The sequence below is a fragment of the Colias philodice genome, chromosome 10, assembly GCF_061535455.1.
Source record: "Colias philodice isolate Cphi_HAF_F1 chromosome 10, ilColPhil1 Martin Lab GWU primary, whole genome shotgun sequence".
NCBI lineage: Eukaryota > Metazoa > Arthropoda > Insecta > Lepidoptera > Pieridae > Colias > Colias philodice.
Window position 1 is genome coordinate 7,957,512 of NC_143095.1, and position 23,475 is coordinate 7,980,986.

Consider the following 23,475-nt stretch of genomic DNA (forward strand, 5'->3'; position numbering starts at 1 on the left):
ATCTGCTGCATACATTTTAATGACTCAGTTGTTTACATGCATTAAAATAAAATTATTTTAAGCGACAGACAACTCTCCGTTGTGATTTTAATGTGGTAGCAATTTCTTATAAAATATATCTTCACTTTGTGTACTTCAATTTGTTTTTGCTTCCACGTATGTAGGTACTTGTTTGTTTTATGATTTAGTACTTTTGCTTTTCTAGTACCTACATGAAATCATTCCCATTATAGTTATAATGCATTAAATAAAAACAGTTAACAGATTTAAACAAAACTTTAAACGTGATTTATATTTGTTATTCTGAATCGTTTGTATTAGCAAAAACATTTCCAATTTTGTCTACAGAAAAAGCAATTGGCGCTAGTTACACGCAGAAAAAACGTCAGACAGTGTTTAATATAATTTCTAAAACTTTTCAGATCCTTCGAAGCGGGGTAAGATGATGTATGGGGACACCTGTTCCACGGTGATGGAGTGTGGGTACCCGGACTCCGTGTGCGACGAGGTGCATAAGATCTGCCGGTGTCATCCTGATGTGCCAGTTACTAACCATGTTGATAAGTGTGGCAAACGTAAGTAAATTTAACGTTCTTTTTATTGCTTCTTCTTTCTGCCTTCTTTTTTTCTTCTTATTTATGAATTTTTCATATTATGTTCCCCCTGATGTGCCAGTTATTAACCATGTGGATAATTGTGCGTAATTCAAACGTAAGCGAATTTAGTCTTCTTATTCGTTCTTTCTTATTCCATCGTCCTTATTTCATCCTTTATTTTTCGTTTGATTCTTCTATCTGCTTTGTTTGTTTCTTTTTTCTGCTTCATTGTTATTTCTTCCTTGAGGAAATAACTTCCATGTGTTCCTATTTTTAGATACTGTTTGGATAATGGCGTTACAATTATTTGGGCAAGCCATTATTTATTTACCCTACCCTGTGTCAAATTATATTTCCGATCCTAATATGGAGGAGGATGGTTGACGTTTTCTTTATTTCTATTTTTGTTTGTTTTTCTATCATGTAGCTTTATTCTGTAGCTGTAGGGTGTACGTGTGCCATCAAATTACAATTTATTAAGCTCATAATCGCGTTTCAATTATAATAACTTCGTATAAAAAATGTTCATTTAGAAAACTATACATTAAGCTGTTTTTCTTCCGGAAAATTGGGTCAGTCTTTTGGGCTAAATAAAGGACAATACATGAAATATAATATGAACACAATAATATGATGAATATAAATAACATTGAAAAAAAAATGGATGTGCAATGAAATTAGTAACTGATTTCACCAAGTCGTCATAGAAAAATGTCATATTAAATACACAACTGTAATTAATGATGTGCCTATATTATCTTGGTCATGTGCTAGCTCAGTATATCTTTTTCCAACATCTCCTTAGAGACTAACATAGCTTGTTAGTTGTTACATTAGTTCACTGACCTGTGAAGGGGGTAAAACGCCGCAGGTTTTTACTTTCACTCTAATTAAAATTGTTGGCTTCCAGATTTTAAGGGAAAAATAATAATAAACATAAGATAAACTGCCCTCAACGTCTCAAAATGTTAAAAAACTGGAACAGCAGGAATATTAAAAAAGTTTTCAAATTTGTTTTATAGTAACGAAGAACAAAAACTTATAAACTTGCAATTTTTACTTTTTATGGGCTATAATAATTATGGGCTAAAATTATTGTATAGAACTAATATAAAATATATAATTGTATGCTCGTTGATATCTGACAAAGTAAACACACTAAGAACACAACTAAGAGTCAAAATCAATGTTGGACTAAACGTTTTTGTTCAGGCTTTTGATCGAAGTAGGTATCCCAACGTTGTTTGAGTTGTGTAGAGGGTTGTCAAATATATCAGATTTCGGGTCCAAATTGGATAAATGGAGCCGCATGAGGAACTTTCTGTCTCAAATCCATTAGGATAGTTTACAGTTAGAATATGTTTATTATAATCCTTTATGCGAATTGTTGAACCTTTTTGAATAGCTATACGATTTTTAATTCAATTTCGTTCTAACAGCCCGTATGTTATTTTAACCCAGTGTAAACTGGTTCAAACCTAGAAAAATTTCAATTTATCATTTTTAAATAATTAATATGTTCAGTAATTTAGTAATGTAAAGAAACATGTCAAGAAACAATTTTAATAAGATATGGCACAATTAGTTCCGACTATCGTAAACACTGCAATGCAGTCTACGAAAACAACGCATATATTTAAAATAGTTCTTGTTTTCGACAGTTTTAGTACTTTTAATGCAGCAGGGATAATATTATATGAAATGATCGTTTCGTTATTTTTGTCCAATATCAAACAAAAATAAACAGAAACTAAGAATGTTTATTTAGTAATTGTCAATTTACATTTTCCTTTCCCTTGCATTCTTGTACGGCCAGTCGCATTTAGTACATATAATATTTATAGAGAAAAAGGTAAAAAAAGCAAGGAAACCTCAGGTGAGCAATTGTACATTTGGCTATACAGTTGTAGTCGAACCCCAAATAAATAATTCAATTCAAGTCGGAAAAGGCGAAGCAAAATATTTTTCTAAATAATATAGGTACAGTCTCGTGTCGGTATCCGTACGAGGTAGCTGTATGCGAAGATAATAATTATTAGTCATACTTGTTTACGTGTTTCTAACCATTGTAATTCACGCTCGCTCGGTACGATTGCCGTTGGGTTCTATACCTAGCGGCTATATGCCGAAGGATGAAACTAATGCGTTTGCGCATATCTTATAATTAATAGCTTACAATGTCGCGATGCAGTAGTGCTATGAGTGAGGAGATTTTAATGCAGAATGTGGAGGTTACTGTGGACGTGGAAAATGAAGAGATATTGAGAGCTGAAAAAAGGGAAAGAGAAGAGGATGATGACAAGGAATGGTCTGTGGTAGGTAAAAAAGACAAGAAGTTAAAACAACATGAAAAAATTGAAATATACATCACAAGTCAAGAAAAAATACCAAAACAGTTTACAATCGCAAAATTACTTAAAGAGAATAGCATAACCGACATAGAAAGAATAAAATATATCAATCCATACAAATTACGTTTGGAAATGATGAATGAATTAACTGCCGAGAGGTTGATAAATTGTAAAGCTTTCTTGGAAAAGGGTTGGCGTATTCAGAGACCGATGGAGAAAAACTTTTCTTATGGTGTCATTAGAAATGTCGAGATAGAAATGACGGACGAAGAAATTCTTAATAACATTGTCTGCCCGGAACCCGGTGAAATTGTTAGTTTATATCGCCTGAAACGTCGCAATAGTTCTGAAAAGGAGGGTTGGTCAAGCAGCGAGTGTATTCGAATTTGTTTTAAAGGTAGTTACTTACCTTCGTATGTTTTAGTCGACAGCCTTAAGATACAGGTAGATCCATACATATTCCCTGTTTCCCAATGTTCTCGTTGTTGGAAATTGGGACATTTTACAAAAAGATGTCCGTCATTGAAGATAGTTTGCCCGAAGTGCGGTAAAAACCACGCAAATTGTGAAGCGAAATCCTTTTACTGCGTTAATTGCCGAGGTCAGCACATGTCCCTAGCCAAAACGTGTCCTGCTTTCTTGAAAGAAAAAAAGCTAAGAGAAATAATGGCTGAGTATAATTGCACATATAAAAGGGCACTGACGATCTACGTGCCAAGCGAATCACCCAGAAGGCCAGAACCCAGCATAGCTGATATAAATTACTTTTCGCCACTAGACATAATTGATGAGGACAGTTTGTTTCCACAGCCATCTGGTGAGCAATTAACATATGCAAACGTCGTTAACAGAAAACCAAATAAGAATGCAGGGATCAAGAAGACAAAATTACCAAACTCCAGGGTGTCTAAAGCTTCAACAGATAGTGATGATTATCTGACTGATACTTTAAACAAAATGGATTCCTATGGACGTAACGTCGAAGAAAATACAACTGAGGGAGGTCAAAAAGAGAAAGATGTTAAGTTTAGTGAGTTATTATCACGGTTAAAGAATATTTTGTTTTTAAAAGGTGTATCGATACAAACTAAAATGTTCAGTATTCTAAAGCGGTGTATTGAATGGGTTGTGTTAGTCCTTGCCGAGTACGTTTCTGATTGGCCCTGTGCGAAGATATTAATGGACCTCCTCAATAGTGAATGAAAACAAATTTGTGCGGTTGAACATACTACAATGGAACTCTCAGAGCGTTAGACCTAAGCTATTAGATTTCGAAAATATTTTACTACGGGAAAAGATCCACATTGCTGCCCTATGTGAGACTTGGTTGGAGCCGGGTTCACTTTTGAAGGTAAAGAACTATGCTGTTTTCCGTCAAGATAGGGCCGATTCGTATGGTGGTGTAGCTATATTTATTCATCAATCTATTAAATGCAGTATGCTTCATGTGCAGGGTAACAATTCAGCTATAGAAACAATTTGTGTCAAACTAGTTAATTGTAATATAGATTATATTTTGTCGTTGTATTGCCCGCCCTCCGTTCGAACATGTCAATTAGATTGGGACATCATTTTTTCTCGAATGAGTAGAAAGGCGCTTGTTCTCGGGGATTTCAATGGACATCATTCTAATTGGTCAGTGAAAACTGACCAAAGAGGTACACAAATCTTTGACTCACTTATGGATCACTCGCTATTAACATTAAATGATGGCCGTCCAACGCGTATTTCGTTCACGAACGGTGTGCTTAGGGAATCAGCTCCAGATATCTCATTAATAACATCGGATCTTGCATTACAGTTTAATTGGACTACTTTGAATGAGACGTTAGGCAGTGATCATGTCATGATAAAAATTTCCTCTGAATTTAAAGAAAAACGAAACATAATACGCAGACGAAATTATAAAAAAGCAGATTGGCACGGTTACAAAATTTTGTTACAAAGCTTGTTTGATGATTTCAATATAACAGAGGATATTCAAAAATCTTATGACCTTTTTATAAATTTTTTAAATTTCGCAGCTGATTCCAATATTCCGTACATTAAAGTGAACCCCAACCCTAGTAATAAGTTTACCCCAAAACCTTATTGGACTTCTCTACTTTCTAAGTAAGTTGCAGAACGTCGATTAGCTTTAAAAATATTCAGACGTAACCCTTCTCCACGAAATTTAGACGTATTACAAGACAAAATTCGGCTTTCTCAAAGAGCTTTATGCCAAGCCAGAAGTGAAGCATGGTACAAGTTTTGTAGTTCATTGGATGAAACAATTAGCCAAAGTGACATGTGGCGCAAGATGAGGTGGCTCAAGGGCCTCAAAAACTCAGAATTTCATGTAGAAGAAGAGAAGGCCGTTAAATTATTAGAAAAGTTGAGTCCTGATTATGTTTGTCCTGATAAAATATATTTTGTGTCAAATAATGAAAAGTTGGAAGCACCGATTTGTTTGAATGAGTTAGAGAGTTGTATTCGACACAAAGACACATGTCCTGGTAGTGACAACATTTCTTATTCGATGATCAAGTATCTTCCAAGAAATGGTAAGATTATTTTAATTTCATTGTTTAATAGTATTCTCATGCACGGTGTTGTGCCTAGTCAATGGAAAAATATTAATATTATACCGATTCCAAAACCTAGTGCTGCCTCCCAATCTGGTTCATCCTTAAGGCCGATTTCAATGATTTCCTGCATTTGTAAAGTTTTTCATGGCATTCTAATAAAGAGATTAGAGTGGTTTATTGAAAAAAACAGTTTTCTTTCTCAAGATACTACCGGTTTCAGGAAATGTAGGTCTTCCTTGGATAATCTATCGTTACTGGTTTCGAGAATACAAGGTTCATTTTCAGAAAGACTTTTGATGTTATCGTGCTTCCTAGATATTGAAGACGCTTATAATAATGTTGATATAGATGTTATGTTGAGGCATTTAGATAATTTAGGAGTGGGATCGAAAATGTGTTGCTACTTATTTAATTTTTTAAGGGACAGAATTATAACTATAAACATTAATAATACTTCAATAAGTAGAATGACCAGTCGGGGGCTAGCCCAAGGTGATCCTTTTTCACCTATTCTTTTCAACTTGGCTACAATGAACTTTTGTAAAAATATTAAAAACGTTTTCATATCCCAATACGCCGATGATTTCATTTTGTATGTAGCTGACAGTAATATAGAAAGAGGTAGTAGACTATTACAAAGTGCTGTGAATGATTTTTCTGAGATGCTGTTCAGACTGGGATTAGAAATCGCTCCGAGTAAAAGTAAAGTCTGTTTGTTTCGAAACGGATATGTGCGTGAATCGTTTTGTTTATCGGTTAACAATTCTCCCTTGGAGGTGGTAGATAGCATAAAGTACCTGGGGTTATGGTTGGATAGTTCGTTGCGGTGGGGGAAGCACATAAATCATCTTAAGGATAAAGTTTTAAAAATGCTGAATGTATTCAAAGTTTTGGTAGGACCTGGTTGGGGCGTACATCCCAGTCACCTACGGCGCTTATATATTGCGATGGTGCGTAGTAGATTGGATTATGGTAGTTTTCTTTACGGTAATAGCTGCAAAACACATTTATCCAAATTAGACAAAGTACAGAATGCTTATATGCGGGTTATTGGAGGTTTTATCAAGAGTACACCCATACACGTTATGGAGAGTGAATTACATATTCAACCCTTAAATGTGCGTAGACTTTATTTGGGGGGAAAATTTTGGTTTAAATCAGCATCCTTTTCAAATAGCAAATTAATGAAAGTTTTAGATAATTTGGGTAGCTTATGTAATAATGCATATTGGAGACGGAAGAATAAACCTATTCTAATAACGATACATAATGAATTCAAAACGACGAACTTTTACAAACGAACTAATCTAGGAATGTTTTCGCTCAATACATGGGTCAGCAATGTGGATTTGTCGAACGTAATTTCTTGTGATATTGATGATTTTATAGTATCCAAAAAATCTATGAACAGTTTGTTTTTAAAATCAATTTGTGAAAAGCATCTAAGTAAATACTATAGTAATTTTTATAAAATATACACGGATGGTTGTAAGATGGTTGATAGGTCAGGTTTAGCTGTTTACGATCCTCAAGCCAATTGTTCTGTTAAACTTAGAGTAACAGCAAAGGTTTCTATTATGTATTCAGAATTAATAGCTATAGCAGAAGCTGTATCGTATGTAGATTCATTTGACTCCGGTTTTTATGTGATCTTGACCGATTCTAGAAGTGCCTTACAGCACTTGATTAGCTGTACAAATAATTTTGAAGGTCTACCTATCGCTTATACAATTCTGAAAGTTATATGTAAGATTTTGGCTTGTAATAAAAATATTAAATTACAGTGGATCCCATCCCACGTTGGATTATTTGGTAATGAGGTAGCTGATCGACTTGCTAATGAAGCAGCATGGGATGGGCCACTATTTGAATGTTCACCAACATGCTCAGATATGTTGCATTTACTCAAAAAATATTGTATTAACATTTGGAAATTGTATTTTGATGAGCGGTCACTGTGTAAAGGAATATGGTACAAAACTATACAACCCGATCTTACTCGCTCACCATGGTTTGCTGGAGCAAAATTCAACCGAGCCGAACTAGTTACGGCGTTCCGTCTCCGTTCTGGACACATCCCACTGAACAGTTTTGCATACCTTATGAAGAAAGTTCCGACTCCTAGATGTTCTGAGTGTGACATGATTGAGGATGTGTATCATATTTTGGTGGAATGTGTTCGGAATGAAGCGGAGCGATATTCATTTACATCTGTAAATGGTATATACAATTTGCGAGAGGTGGGACTGATAAATTTCTTGTTATCAAGTCCTACCTCTCATATTACTAGAAAGTTGTATAGTTTTGTACTTAAAGGAATTAGTCGTAGACCATAGATATTTTTTAGTTTGTACCTTAGAATTAAAATAGTTAAGATGCCCCTATGGGGATGACATGTTCAGTTTATGAACAAATCCCCTTTTATAAAATAAAGATAATAAAAAAAAAATAATATAGGTACTCTAGTGGGGCCAATTTTATTTCAAAAAAGGTAAAATGATAAAATTGTCATACGTATAAATAATATAACCCTGCAAGCCTGCAGTTTATTAGGTTATATTTTAGCTTTGCGCCCGCGTATTGTAAACCTTAACAAATAACATATACTAAAACCTTCCTCTTGAAAAAACCGCTTCAAAATTCGTACTTTTAAAGATTTAAGCATGCATCGGGACGGACAGACAGCAACAGCTATTTTGTTTTAGACAATGTAGTGATAAATAAGGTATGCACCGGAATTTAAACAGCCAAGTATAGATATTTTACCTGAAGATTTACATTGAAGTATGTACTAAAATAATTTTTATTTAGGTTTTTTATACCTGTAGGAAGTCACAAAGACACTTCCAATCGGTTGTAAGTTGTATAATAAACTCAGTGATATTCCAGAAGAACCAAAACGTATTTAGTACATTGCGAAAAGCAATACTAATATTATAAATCTATGAGTACCTAATTTATGTGTGGTTGTTGCTATTTAATCGTGAATAGAGTGCTTCTACTGATAGCGTAAATGCTAATAGATCATTTACGACGCAATACACGTTTGAAGTTGAAAACATTTCTTTTGATTGTATTTGGGTAATGAAAGCAGATTTATATTCTTTCGATACTAATGAAAAACAAAAAAGAATATACTGCATACATACAACATACATTTGATTCACATACGTTATACAATAAATAGAAGCAATGAAAAATTAATAGTTATTGACCAACTTACATTTTATTGACCCCTATAATTTTTATGCTAATGGTTGAATATCGCTGAAACTTGCAATACTTCCTAAGTACGACACGAATTGTCACGTGGTAATAAAGTTTCCGTAGTTAACAAGTATTACAAAATAATACATTCTGAATTATGAATTTTTTTGTACCAAATACAGTCTTTAGCCAAATTCTACGTTAAAGTTTTCGCTACCAGAAGACGTGATACCATTACAATTCACGTCAGTTAAAGCTTTAAGTTTCATATAACTCCTTTCTCATGATGTACGTATCCGCAATTTTAAAGTAGAAAAAGTATCTAGTTATTATCATGAGTAAAGTTTTTCTGGATATTTCAGTAACATACTTAATAAGCCTTTAATTTTCACGTAATTCTCAAAACTTCAAAATGTTATTATGATAATGCTTTATATTCGTGATTAATTAGAAGTGAATTCAGATTGATGTTTATGGTCGAAACTCTCGTACGAGGGATCGTAAGGAGTCAGATATTTTAAAATTCAAGCTTCGTCTTCACACGACTCAGATAGATAATTCCGAATTTATTATAAATACATTTACATAATGTATGAAAGGTATAATTAATGAAAAGTAACTGGGATAAATTATTTGATTGAATGAAAAGTCGATGTTGTTTTGTGTAATTGATAAGTAAGTTGATAGTCTTAATACTTTACATAATATATAGTCTTTAAATAGCTCAAACACACTAAAGGCTAAAGATGACTCGACACGCCTGCATAATTAAAAATAGAGAGCATAGTATGCAATAAAGCAATTTCCTTTGGTTGCGTTAGTATTTAATATTAATTTCCACGGCCCAAGGGACGTGACTGCATTGGATCGATGAGCCCCAAAGTTTGAAATCGCGTGTCGTCACCACCTCAGAGCGTTTGGACAATTACATGCACAAGGCTGTATACTGGAAATGCATTATAGTGTTTAACACGTAATTAGGCTATTAATTTAGCTATTAAAATAAATAATTAGAGGAAAAACTAAAATTGGAACACGTTCGCTCGAACTCCATTATATGCATGACGTAGAGACATTTTTTTTAGTCACTACGTCATGCATTTAACACACTAAAGTTATTATCTATAGTGTCGTTTTTACTTTTATAGAATACTTTAACTCGTAAGCCTCTACTCACGAACATTTTGATAGCCATATTTCTCTGAAAATATCCAATTTTCTGCGCTGTTTCCCTAATTTTTCACTCCATAAGAGGCTTGACAAATTATAAGCAAGTTGAATGAAATGCGTAGATTGTTCTCAAATTAAGTCGTAATAGGAAATAGAGTTTTTCATAGGTACATTATAATATAGAAATAAATCACGAAATCATAACTCTGTTCTTTCAAGTAGAATTTTCAGTAGAATTATCTAAAATTTTGATCGAAATACATTTATACTTCTGTATTTTGTTTCATGTATTGTATGTATTTGTTTTATTTTCTAAATAACTAACTGTACTTTGCTACGATTTACTGTGGCATATTGTTGTTTCATGCATGAGTAATGAGGAAAATAGAATAAATTTTAAAGGATGAAGATGGTTGCATGTATCGTGAAAAAAGTAAATCGACCCAAAACTTTTTGAATTAAGTTCATAGGTATAATTTTGAAGCTTACAAAAGCGATTTACGCCCGCGGCTTGCTTCACATTTTTATAGTTATCGCGTGATAAATCGACATTTCTTGTCTGTATATTTTATTGAAATTACATCAAAATCGATTTCGACAATAAAGAAATTTTTCTTGAATTCTAAACGCGATTTATACGGTTAAGGGCTGATTTTTCAATCCTTGGTTAATACTTATTCGTCGAATAACGTACTAAACTACCATTTCAAAAATGTATTCTTTGGCTGTATTTGACAGCTTACGGGTGACATTTTAATATTATCGTGTAATACTTTATTGGGCGGATAAGTTTTAACTATGGATTGAAAAATCGGCCCATATAAAAATAGTGATATTTAATGAATATACCTAGTACTAAAATCAAACACACTATAAAATCTACATCAATTTAGTGGTTAGGACTTACCTAAATGCCTAATACCCAGATAGACTAACTCTCTCATTAATTACAATAGTAGACCTCTATTTTAAAAGTGTAAGTATCTAAATACAATTTTCTTAATCATTTCAGCTGCGGGAATCAACGAGACATGTTCATTCAATGAACAATGTGAAGATGTTGTTTTCAAAACGGAGTGTCGGAACGAGCGTTGCGTCTGCAAGTATGAGTTGGTCGCAGAGGTGTCCGTGGACGGGGGAATTGTTTGCAATCGTAAGTTATTGTAGTACAATTATATTTTAATTATTATTGCGTATTAAAGGAATAATCGGGGTGCTTATTCTAGACAAGTTCTTGTTAGGTTAGGTCTTGTAATTATATAACGAACATTAAGAAGATTTATTATCCATGATTGGTGAGAGATAAATTACCCGATAAATTAATATAATCATATCATTAGTGAAGTCCCATGTCCCCTAGTGGGGTAAGTGGCAGATGCATTATGACATACATCTGTTTCACTTATCCATTTCCTTTAGGGACAAGTACCTACTTGCACTTTTATCACCTGATCAGCCTTCTGTGTCCTGCCAGACCGAGACATTTTTTTTTCTTCGTCTCCACCGGGAATTGAACCCAGGGCCCCTAGGTTCTACGCTCACGCGTCAACCACTGTACCAAGGAGGCGGTCATGGTATACACTACCAATGTAATCATATACTTAATATCAATTGTTATTATAATTTCAGCTGAAAAAGAAGTAGAAATCTCGACCAAAACCTTGGACCCGGCAATGATTGGCGTGTTGGTTGGCATGGCTCTGATGTTCGTCATCATCTGTGTGGTTTTGCGTTTATTTAGCAGGTTAGTTATAACCAACAACATTACTTAAATCTCCTTGGGATAATGTTCTCTCAGAAAGTCATTATTGTAAGTTAAATCACTATGTGCCCGACACTGGTAACAAATTATTAACAAATAAATTATAGCAACATGTTTTTTTTATTGTAGGAACGAAGTTCCTTATCGCGCGTTGTGAAAACGGAAAAAAGTCTTACGAAAAGTTGTCACGACACTTTTTGCTAGAGTCATCCTAAACGATTTATAGAAGCTCTTCTATTCGTCTTCTTCGTCTTTAATCTTAATACACACCCAATATTTAAAAATATAATAAAAAAATATTGAATCTTTCAGAGCACGATGGAGGGAAAATAGAACCATCTTCAACACGCCCAATCCTCGATTGATGAATGTGTCTCTACTCCGAGATTCCAAACTTTTGCACGCGCAGGTAAACTTCATGTGACTTTCAGTAAATTAAAATTATTATTTTTGGGTAAATAGATAACATAATATATAACATAGTAAAGTGTCTGGAAATATCATGGAATTCTGGTTTAGCGGCTTAAGCAAAGGAGTAAATTATAATCACTTTTGTAGAGTTGCTTTTACACTTACAAAATTTATTTTCGATTCAATTATAGAAAAAGTGGCCATTTAGCTTGTTTATCGTTTTTTCATAACAAATTGCGTCAAGAACAGCTATATTTATGTGTGCCTTGTAAGCTATCGATCGCCACTTGGCGGGTTCGTGAACAAGTAGTTGTTGTGTACAATTTGACGCACAATACTAGATGGCGCTATAATAAAAAAAATATTAACCCGGCGTCATTGTGGCTACTAAACAGAACTTGGTCGTTGTGGCCGGGTAAATTTTACCCATGTACATTATTGTGCACTGAATCAAGCTTATGTCAATATTAGTTTTCTATAATAGGGAAATAGGTAGTTAAATACATAATTAATAAAAATCAAACATTTATTTATCATAAAATGAGCACATTAAATCAAATTAAATCTTTTTATTCTGCGATAATTTTTTTAGAACATAACTTAAAACGTTTATTCGAAAACATAACATTATAGATATTTAGAGACAAAACATAAAATTTTCTTTAGAACATAAACCTGAAATCATGAACTATATAAAACAAAGCTTATTTACTAATAATATACCGACTTATTCGCTATCGAGATCAACGCAGCGTTTTCTGACCTTGTGCGGACGTTGGTCCGAGGTGGTGGAGACCATTTGGTGGAATTGTCTTTACCAATATAAAACTGCTGGTTACTTGTTGAAACAATTACTTCTTGCTTATCATTGCTGCATTCCTGTTCCGTATCACTGCCTTGACTTCGCTCTGAAATATGGTCGATTTCACCCTCGTCTTCTGAACTGCACTGTTCATTTTCACTGGCGTCAGCTTGTTCAAACAAGGCTAGGAGTCGACGTTGTTCGCTTTCGTAAGACATGGTTCATAAAATTGTGCAAAACAATATGCAATTTATCAATAAACGATAAAAAACAACAAACACGCTGTCTTTATAAATGTTACGTGACCATTGTGGCCGGGTATAACTTACCCGCGCGCTCTTTACACATGTCTATGTTATGGACCAAGTGATAAATTGGGCAGTATACATAATGCACGGGCATTATGAAAAATGCCCAATATGAGAGTGCAATTTGATAATAATTATTCAAATAATCAAATTGACCGGGCATTATACATATCGCCCATCACCTTTTGGGCAGAGTAATACAAACATATTTAATTACTATTTTTTATTGTTATTGTAAACCACTTAAACAATCAGGCTCATTATTTGGATTAATTACCAAGGACTTCTACCTTAAAAATCCACTAGTTTTTGCATTTAAAACTTAAGGAAAGTCATATTAAAAATATAACATAAAATATAATTAAATTTAAAACAAAAATTTCACAACGTACCTTTGTTTTATAGAAATGACTTATTATTATGAAACATAAAATAAACTAAAGTTTAAGCAATCAGACTCATTGTTTGGCATAATTAGCAATTACTCTTAATAAACGAAATGTGAAGAAGTAAAATAGAACATAACTAAAATTGAAAACAATAATTATACAATATGTAGCCTGTTACTTGCTACATTTTATTTATTTATAAATAAAATAAATAAATAAAATGTAGCAAGTAACAGGTTTATTTATTAGAACAACTGCCACTGTGACGGCATTTTGAGGTACACAACTTTTTGGCTTTGCGACAACTACATTTATCAGACTTGCAACCACCTTTACAACCACATCTATTATAACCTTGCCCTCCGCATCTAGATGACATTCTACAACACTCTCTCAGCGAAATCTGTGTCTCTGGAACATCTTCAGGCGAAACAAATCTTTCTTTGCAGACAGTAAATTGGTTTCTTGAATATAGTTGGTTTAAAACACCTTGTTTTGTTCCCAGTTTATAAAGGTTATTGGCTGTTAATTCAATAACTGTAGCAAGCATATTTCTTCCATCGCTACGAGCGCGATCAACATCGGGAACTCGGACTCTTACAGTGTCACCAATTGCAGCCATGGGATATTTAGCGCTTGATACATCCAACATTTTATTTGCTTGTTTCTGCAAATTTTGTAAAGCTAGTTTCCTAACTGCCATAACATTTTCTTTTTTGCGCTCTAGGTTTTCGTTTTCGTTTGTGGGTATTGGGTTTGAATCATTTTGAGTGGACTCCACTTGGTCAGTTTCGATGGGCTCGAGTTTATCATTTTCGGCGGACTCTACTTGATCGTTTTCGGCGGACTCTACTTGATCATTTTCGGCGGACTCTACTTGATCATTTTCGGCGGACTCTACTTGATCATTTTTGGTGGACTCTACTTGATCATTTTTGACGGACTCTTCTTGATCATTTTCGTTGACAACCACTTGATTCCTTTCAGTAATAGTGCTCTCAGTAGATAATAGTTTCTCTAAGTCTTCTTCAGAATTAATATCAAGCAGAGCCTCATGTGGTATAGAAGAACTTTTAAGCCATACTTTCAACTTCGTTCCAAACATGGCTTCATATGGAGTACAGTTAATACCTGTGTGATGGGCTCTATTTTTCATTAATTGTACAAAACGTAATCCTTCCGACCTTTTCTTAGTGTTGTTATCCTCCAACCACGTACTCAGCATATTCTCTATGTCCTGGTTAAATATAGCTTTATTATCAAATTGCCCAATTGTCATGTAGCATTATAATAATGACCGTGCAATGTGATAAATAATGAAGTTAAGATAGTAATTAATCACTTAGCCCAATAAAGCTAGACATTATTCATAATGCTCGGGCATTATAAATAATGCCCGCATTAATCACCTGGTCCATATTATCTACACTACGAGGTGGCCGAAGCAACACAAAATAGAGAAGAGAATATGCAAACAGAGGTCAACGACCGCAGCTACTGTAACGGACAAAAGACGTGCGCATTTTGTTTTAAAATTATGACAGTTTTAAAATGCGTCGGGTATTAGATACCCAGCAACAATGACGCCGGGTTAAAAAATCACAGCACACAATATCTTTTCATATTACTTTTACGGTTTTATAAACAACACAGTACTTTTGTGTAATGGTATTTTAGGGAACATTTTTTTTATTTTTTTTGATATATCTTGAAAATTATAGGTAGCAACGGAAAGCGGAAAAATTCTGATAACATTGATGAATTTTGAATTCTAATTAATTTACCACACGATGTACATTTATAAATAATTTACAATAAAAAAAATGTGATAAAATATATTTTAGGATCGTCGTGGATCTCGTGTAAGCGTTCGACCCCCTTCACGACAAGCGAGTCAACAAGAACTCAGACCACACTCGCCAAGTCCAGGTAACAATTAAGTAATTATGATTCTATACTTATTCCTTCTGTTCTCGATGTTTCCCTATTTTCATCTTGCTGTATGCTTCAACGCCTTAAATGTTAGCCCCTTACGTGCCCTTACTAGATATTGCTGTTATGTTATTAGAAGATACAAAAATTAAGAACAATGTCTAGAAATAAAATATCTGATAGTTAAAAAAATTAAATTGGAATAGTTGTAGAGTGCTTAGTAATATAGAAATTTACTATAAAAGAGAGAAAGCAAATAGCTTCATATTAAAATAGATAACGAGTTTTAAAAATGGTTCTTGTGATTTTTCTAGAACAGTGTCAGTTTTAAAGTTACAATTTATTAGTTGAAATTTTTATAATATAATAACAGTTAGAGCAAAATGTGGTTGAGAATGTAATTGTAAATTAAATAATTAAAAATATAACGATATACTTACTCAATTCTCTTCCGCTGCCTTTCATTTCTAATTACCTTGTTCGCTTTGCTCAGTACATTTATTCCTTCTTTGTCTAACCGCACCTTTCTCTTTCTTTCTCCAACACTATTGGCGATCATTGGTGTCATTATGAAATTCATACATTATTTCATCTACCAACAGCACGCCCTCACCAAAGCCATCAGCTACACCGAAAACACTCAGGTTACTTTGAAATATATTAAAACTTTTGGCTTCTTAATAGAGACAATTTTGGTAGACACATAGACAGGCATGGAGAGGTAGATGTGCAAGAGTGCATACACATACAAATTTGAAGCTTCTCAATTGTAAGATAAGTATTATTTTCACTGATTGAATTAACGCAGAATCAAAATTCAGTTGAGGCCGAATCCATACTTTGTTTTGTGAAAGATAATTTCAAAAGTATTACAGAAATTTCAGTTATACTACCTATCGACTGGCATGTTAACACAAATATGAAGGTAGGTAGCAATTTTTGGAAATTATAAAGTATTGATACTTAGTGCTCGTTCTGAAATTTTGTTTGATAATATAAAATGTATGATAAAACTTAGACAATTAGAAAAATCACATATTTATCCACTTTTGTAAATCGACTTTTCTCTTTACATTAAATTTGTCTGGTAACATATAGCTTCAATAACTTTTCTAGGATACAACTATAACTACGAACTGAAATTGCTTGCTTTATAGACTAACCTTATGATCTAAACATAGACAATAAAACTAGAAAACATGTAAATAGTACGAAAGTAAAAACTGCAAGGATAACACTGCATGATAAGGTTTTCTTTTTGAACATTTTGAAATTTTGGCATGAACTGGTAGGAATCTTAAGTAATGTGTATTAACATGATGGTTTTCTAAAATAGGTTCTCGGCGAGGATCGAAGGCCAGCAGTGGTCACTCTGGTACCTCTTTGAGATCTGCCACGCTTCGTTCGCCGAATGCTCCGGGGCCGACATCAGTTACTGTCGAAATACGCCCCCCGGATGCGTAAACCTTAGTATAATAAACACAATTTATACAACAATTCGAAGTTTATTACAAACACTTAGTACAAACTGCTAATCGCAATAATGAAAAATGATGTCGTACACATCAATTTATTGAAATATATTATTATGTCCATAATATTCAATGTTTGTGATAAAATTTATCAGATGCTTAAATTTATATAAAGCTATTTAAACGTGTCTCTAAAATTAAGATTTGCAACCGTAGCAATAATATTATCTGCACTGATATGACTCGATAAATCAGCTCTTTAAAGTGCCTCTAAAGAAAAGCTTAAAGTCTCTGATAAATATTAATGATACAAAATAAGATTTAGCACACAATAATAGAAATAAAGTATTTAATAAATTATTATAAACACATTTACAGTTTAAATATCACTTTATAAGTATGCGTAGAGCACGAACATATTATCCGAAGGTATTATAGAATTAGAATAATGTTTTAGCTTTTTTAGCGTAAAGGTTATCGCTTTTTAGCATTTTACGTAGTTAAATATAATTATAGTTTGGATAAAGTCTATTATTAGTTAATAGGATTAAAATATTTAAGTATCAGAAATATTAATCTTTGAATCTCTCATAAGTGTACGCTAGATTTTGTGACCTGCCTTAGAGTTCTATATTTAACTCACGGTTACTCGTGGATACATAGATCTTTACTAATTTATGGGGACCACCTCCTTTCAGGAGTGATCTGAATTTTACTTTTTGTGGAATGAATTCGATCGAAATAGAGAAAGCTGCTATCCGCTTTCAAACATAGAATAATAATAGATACTAGATTTAAATTAGAATGTTTTGAAATAGTGTGGGAGAGTTGTGATCGATGGTAAGGGTTTCGTCTTTTCTTCAATCTCTCTACTTTTAATGTAATGTGTAAAATTGGGGAAATTTACACATCGTAAGATAAGGCTTTGTTGCACATTGGGAGCTTAGAAAAATTCGCAGACGCACAAGCGACTTTGAAAACAAATTAGATATTTATTGTAATGAATATTTTTAATGAACTTGAACTGATAAATGTGGAACATCGTGTCATCGCGTACCGCGTACGGCCGATGCGTCAATAAGGGGAAGAATTGACATATCGGCCGTACATATAAATCATAAATTCATTTTGGTAATAAAATAATAAGCTAGATGTACCTTTATAATATGCTCACAATAAAATTATATACTTCGAACACTGTGCTAGTTATATATCTACGAAATGCTATGATTTACTTATATAAACTTTTATTATACTTCTGAAACGTGTTTTATTTAATCGGTAAGAATCTTATCCCTTTTATTCACTTCAATAAAGAACAAAGACAGAATTACGAATGGTAAGTATATTATGCTGCAGGTAAAATAATAGCGAGGTAAGAAACAAATACGAGCCCATAACAATATTCAAATAATAATTACTGTACAGATTTAAGGACTCAAATGGAAAAGGCTCTTTAATGATTTGGAACCATTTTATTTATTAAGGGGGATATGTTTTTGTGGGTGTAGAATAATTTGTAAACGAGATGTAAGTAGCAATAACATATTTAACATTCCGAGAAAGTTGCTAGTAACAATCATAGCTGTGATATTAAATAAATCTCAGTTATGCCTATAATACTATTATGATTATGATAATGTGTTTGTTTGTTTGTCTTATTTTACGACGCAAGGCCGATTTCGTGATATTTATATCTGGAAATAGGTTAGGAGGCTAGAGAATGGTGTAGGCTTTTTTTTACTATTGTAATATCATAAATTGAAAAGAAGCTGAAGGTAAATAATTATAAAAAGGAAATAAAAATATTGACGAGATTTATTATATCCTTATGTTTCATATAATATACCAAAGCGGTCCTTTAACTAGTTTTTATAAATAATATATAATCTTACTTACATATTATGTATTTTGTAAAATTAATTGTAAAGCTGACATGATTTAAAAGAACAACTATGGAGTTTCATGCCAGTTCTTCTCCGTAGATACTGCTTTCCGAATCGGTGGTAAATGTTAAAAATATGTAGGTAAGTAATGACGTTTCAAAAGTGCTTCTAGAAGAAGTCTAATTGAATAAATAAATGTTTGAGTTTGAGTTTGAGTTTAGTAACTTCTCCCAAAATAGTATGAGTATGATTTGCTACCTAAAGAGTAAACTATTTAATATTTTTTTACGTTAGTCGTAAAGGTTATTTAAAAACTGTAGCCTTTTAACGAAAAACAATTTCCCAAATGACTTTGAAAGCACTCGCCTTTCATAAATCACTTTTCCAAATGAGTATTTTATTGGCCATAAAATATCATTGCAGAACTTAAATGGTAGCGTTCAATTAGTGGAATAGATTTTAGTTTCTTTCGTATTAAAAAGTCATGAAATAGCTACAAAACAACGCTCTTATTGGCTTAAGAATAAGAGCAATTTTTGAATGAATTTTGTCACAAAAACCTTAATTACATAATTGTAATTATAGCTGACTCTTTCATCGTTTTGTAACAGCGACAAGGCGGGAAAAGTTTAATTAGTCTTATTCAATAATTATAACACTCGGTTAATAAGTACAATCAAGAACAGAATATAAGCAAATTACTCGAAAAACTTCTACTACACATTACTGTTGTTGAAAAATAAAGGTTAAAAATAGAGTTATTGAAAGCTCTCAGTGAAGCTAAAATAATTTATTCATTATTTTATGTTAATCATTTTATATTCTCATATAAACGTATATTTAAAGTAAAGGGCCATTACATTAATAACTAGAACATTTAAGTTCTACAAAAAGCTGTATTGAGAGAGATCTCACGACTTAATTATGGAAAATCTACGAATTGAAAGGAATTTTATCTAAATATAACTCTATTACCGAATGGAATATTAGCTTAAAACAACTGTTCTTACTATTAAATTAATTTTCAAATTGAACGTCGTATCTAATAATATCCCTGCGTTTAAACAACTGACATTTAATTTACGCCCGAATGAAACAACTTTTGTTCGCAATGATACGATCAAACGATATAAGACAAAATTCAGTGAGAGATTTATTAAAAGTATCCCATATTGTGTAAATATAAGAATAAATAAACATACAGGAAATATGAAATTCGAAAACGTTATCAAAAAACACATTAAAACCGTTGGGAAAAACAATGTTGTGGACGACATATTTACTTCGGCTTTATTTTACCAACAAATATTTGGACAGCAAATATTAGATCCTAATTGGACTTGGAAGAAATATTTCGTTCGCCAACTACTCATGTTGTTTCTGTTCATTTATGTTTTCTTAGGCACGTTACAATGTTTGAAAATAAATAACGATGCGGAATTGCTAGCCGAAGCCTGTTATACTATTATAATGATCGTTATATTTCCCGTAAAAATGGGGCTTTTTATAAAGAATAGGTTGATGTTTCGCAGCCTCTACGTTTCTACAAAAACTACCCTTATCGATGTAATACGCAGCGATAGTAGTGTAGATTTAAAAGGCATACTAAGATATGGGAATAAAATTGTTTTAACATTATTTTGTATGATTATAACGCCTTGTTGCGTTTATGAGTTGACCACTTTATGGAACTACATAACTGGGAATCGAACACTACTTTCGAGATCGACAATGATTTTAATGCCAATGACTACGCCATACTTCGAAGTCGCTTGGTTCTTACATACGATATTTCTATTTGAAATTGGCAGTACGATAATACTGGACATGTGGTTTGTAGTTTTGATCTATTTCATGTGCTCTGCTTTAAAGAGCTTAGCTAATATGTTACAGGTTGAGCAAAAACGTTATCAGGAGAGTAAGGAAGACTATGCTGATCGATTGGAAAATGCGCTACGGACTTTTTACAGGACTCATTTGAAGTTGAACAAGTATGTATAACTACATAATAATATTATATTTTAAAAAAGTCTTGTTATGAATAATATTTTATTAGCATCCTCAATTTTTAACTAGCAATTATTTAATTAGCAATTATTAATAAAAAATTTCGTTTTATTCCGATTAACTTTTTAATCCTTGATAATATGATTAGGTGAAAATATCTAAAACCTATTAAGCATAAGACGTGCTTGATAGGTTTTAGATAGGATGAATATCAACATACTTACGTCTTTTCAAATAACATAAGGCTTTTTCTGGCCTAATTGAGTAACGCTCTACCTGTAAGAGTATGTACCTAAATAATGTAGATACCTAAATATGTAAGAGGATATTCATTTACAGGTTCTTGATAACATTATGTGAAATGTATAAAGTTTCCGCTTTTATTCCTTTATGCAATGCGGCTATCTGTATTTGTTTGATTTTGTTGCTCATGAGCAAGGTAAGCAATATTGTAATTTAAGTTATTGTCTAGATTATATTATTATGATGATGTCTTTCAGTAGGTATATAGTTTTAATCATTATAAAAAATACAAAGAGTATATAATTTTATACCTATATCATATTATGCATTGTTCACATACATTAGTATGGTTTTGATATAATAATTATATAGTGGTAAGTACTTAGCCTTTGTTCAACTACCTTCATTATATCTCTATTTTACAACGCAATTAACCGATGTACAATAATAATACACTATATTGAAAATTAACGGCGAATTTGCCTACCCTTAACAATTTAATACGTTGTTATTATTTCAGGAAGTAAATTGGCGATTTGCGCCTCATATGCTGCCAATGTTTGCGGAAATTTTCGCTTACAACTGGTTTGGGGAACAGATTAAAACGAAGGTCGGTTTTCGAATTTACAATATGAATATCGATATTAATTAACCATATTAATAAATTGTATGACTTGTTTGATTTTACGCGAGTATAAATTTAGAAATTAGTCTTATTAACGGATTTTAAATGTGATTTATTCATTTTATTATTAAACTAGCTTTCCGCCCGCGGCTTCGCCCGCTTTGACTAAAACCTAATAAATTATATAGATACTATATAACCTTCCTCTTCAACCACTCTATCTATTAAAAAAACTTGCGTAGTTTAAAAGATTTAAGCGTAGGGACATAACAGGGACAGAGAAAGTGACTTATACTATGTGGTGATGGACGTTTCGTACAGTTTTTTACAGCTAGCGTTGTTACGATAAGACTGCAATGAAGAATATACCTAGTGAATAGATTGCGTTTAAAATCCGTTAAAAATATATTTTTAAACTAATATTAATCCTGATTCTCAAATACAGATGAACGATGTGCGATTGGCATTATTATACTTCGATTGGACTAATTTAAAGGCTAAGGACAAGAAATCATACTATATTATGGTGACGTATATGACGAAAGATTTTGGCATCAAGACTATAAGTGGAAAAGATTTGTCTTTAATTACTATGACTGCTGTAAGTATTATGTTTACAAATAGTTGTGCCAAATTGATAATTATTTTATGAGAACTTACTTGATATAAAGCTCCATGAGCCATATTTTATACTGTTAATAATTGTCCTTCTATGTAGTCTAAAACGCACTTTGTTTTCAGGTTTTAAAAATAAGTTATCAAGCATTTACAGTTCTCCAGACAATGGATGGATAAATAAAGAATTGGTAAATTTAAGTGAATTAAGTGTCGATGTTACTTGAATTTAATGAATAAAAAGTATATCGGATTCTTATTCCTGTTTATTAATTATAATTGTTTAATAGCAATCCATTCAGCATTTTATTTTATGAAATAAATAAACACAATTATTAGTATATACTTCTTTAAATGCATGGAAAATAAAATCTTCACCTTAATTCATAGAACGTGATTGTAATATTCATGTTATCTAAATATATTATTTAATACATTAAATTATTTATAAATATTAAATAAATAATGTAAATGTAAAATAATTGTTATCTGTATTTGTTAAAAAACCGTAACACAAACATTAAAAAGACAATTTGCGTTGTGCTTAATTTGCACTTTTAAATTCGTTTTGTTTCGGATATAGGTTTGTTTGCATAAAGCTCATGTAATATTGATAAATTGAAACCATTCTGATATTAAGCTTCTATGTGACTGTGAAAAATTATGTATCTTCTTATAATTTATTATAATAATAATGAATCCTTAGTTGTGTTGGTAAACCCAAGACTGTAGAACAGCTGAACCGATTTCGTAAATTCTTTTATTATAATTTTAATTTATATATTACTAGCTTCCGCCCACGACTTTGTACGTGCATCCCCGTTTTTCCCCGTTCCCGCAAGAATTTCGGGAAATCCTTTCTTAGCGGATGCCTACATCCTAATATCTACCTGTATGCCAAATTTCAGACCGATACGTCCAGTGGTTTGGGCTGTGCGTTGATAGATCACAATATCAGTCACCTTTGAGTTTTATACAGGGTGTACCAAAAAGTAGTGATGAACGGAAGCTGAGAGGTAGAAGACCTAGAGGGCTATCCGAATCACCCCCATGTATGTTATGCGATTTTTCGTATTTTCGAAGTTATGACGTTTTTTTCAATTTTTCACCTATCGCCGAGTACGATGATATT

General features: G+C 32.6%; 2 protein-coding genes across 4 annotated transcripts in view; both read left to right on the forward strand.

Annotated features, from left to right (window-relative positions):
- The window catches only part of jus (EB domain-containing julius seizure protein), a 46,289-nt gene extending 28,058 nt beyond the window's left edge, over positions 1–18,231 (forward strand). The window contains exons 3-9 of one of the 3 annotated variants that reach the window (XM_089700053.1): positions 423–575; positions 10,904–11,044; positions 11,521–11,635; positions 11,966–12,062; positions 15,408–15,492; positions 16,098–16,139; positions 16,832–18,231. In XM_089700053.1, coding sequence (XP_089556179.1) covers positions 423–575; positions 10,904–11,044; positions 11,521–11,635; positions 11,966–12,062; positions 15,408–15,492; positions 16,098–16,139; positions 16,832–16,959 — 761 coding nt within the window. In that variant the 3' untranslated portion in view covers positions 16,960–18,231. Of the gene's footprint in view, positions 1–422; positions 576–10,903; positions 11,045–11,520; positions 11,636–11,965; positions 12,063–15,407; positions 15,504–16,097; positions 16,140–16,831 lie in introns of all 3 variants that reach the window. The other 2 variants (XM_089700056.1, XM_089700054.1) reach the window with 2 other exon arrangements.
- Positions 18,232–20,062: 1,831 nt separating this feature from the next.
- On the forward strand, positions 20,063–22,523 carry LOC149485314 (uncharacterized). Its single transcript, XM_089699618.1, has 5 exons — positions 20,063–20,844; positions 21,200–21,299; positions 21,624–21,713; positions 22,174–22,329; positions 22,470–22,523. The coding sequence occupies exons 1-5, from the start codon at positions 20,063–20,065 to the stop codon at positions 22,521–22,523; spliced, it is 1,182 nt and encodes a 393-aa protein (XP_089555744.1).
- Positions 22,524–23,475: the final 952 nt, after the last annotated feature.

Bases quoted from the DNA above. Each gene is read 5' to 3' on its own strand.
- LOC149485314 (XM_089699618.1), top strand. From the start codon at position 20,063: ATGAAATTCGAAAACGTTATCAAAAAACACATTAAAACCGTTGGGAAA. The intron at 21,714-22,173 runs GTCGGTTTTCGA...TCTCAAATACAG, and splicing joins GGGAACAGATTAAAACGAAG to ATGAACGATGTGCGATTGGC. The intron at 22,330-22,469 runs GTAAGTATTATG...CTTTGTTTTCAG, and splicing joins CTTTAATTACTATGACTGCT to GTTTTAAAAATAAGTTATCA.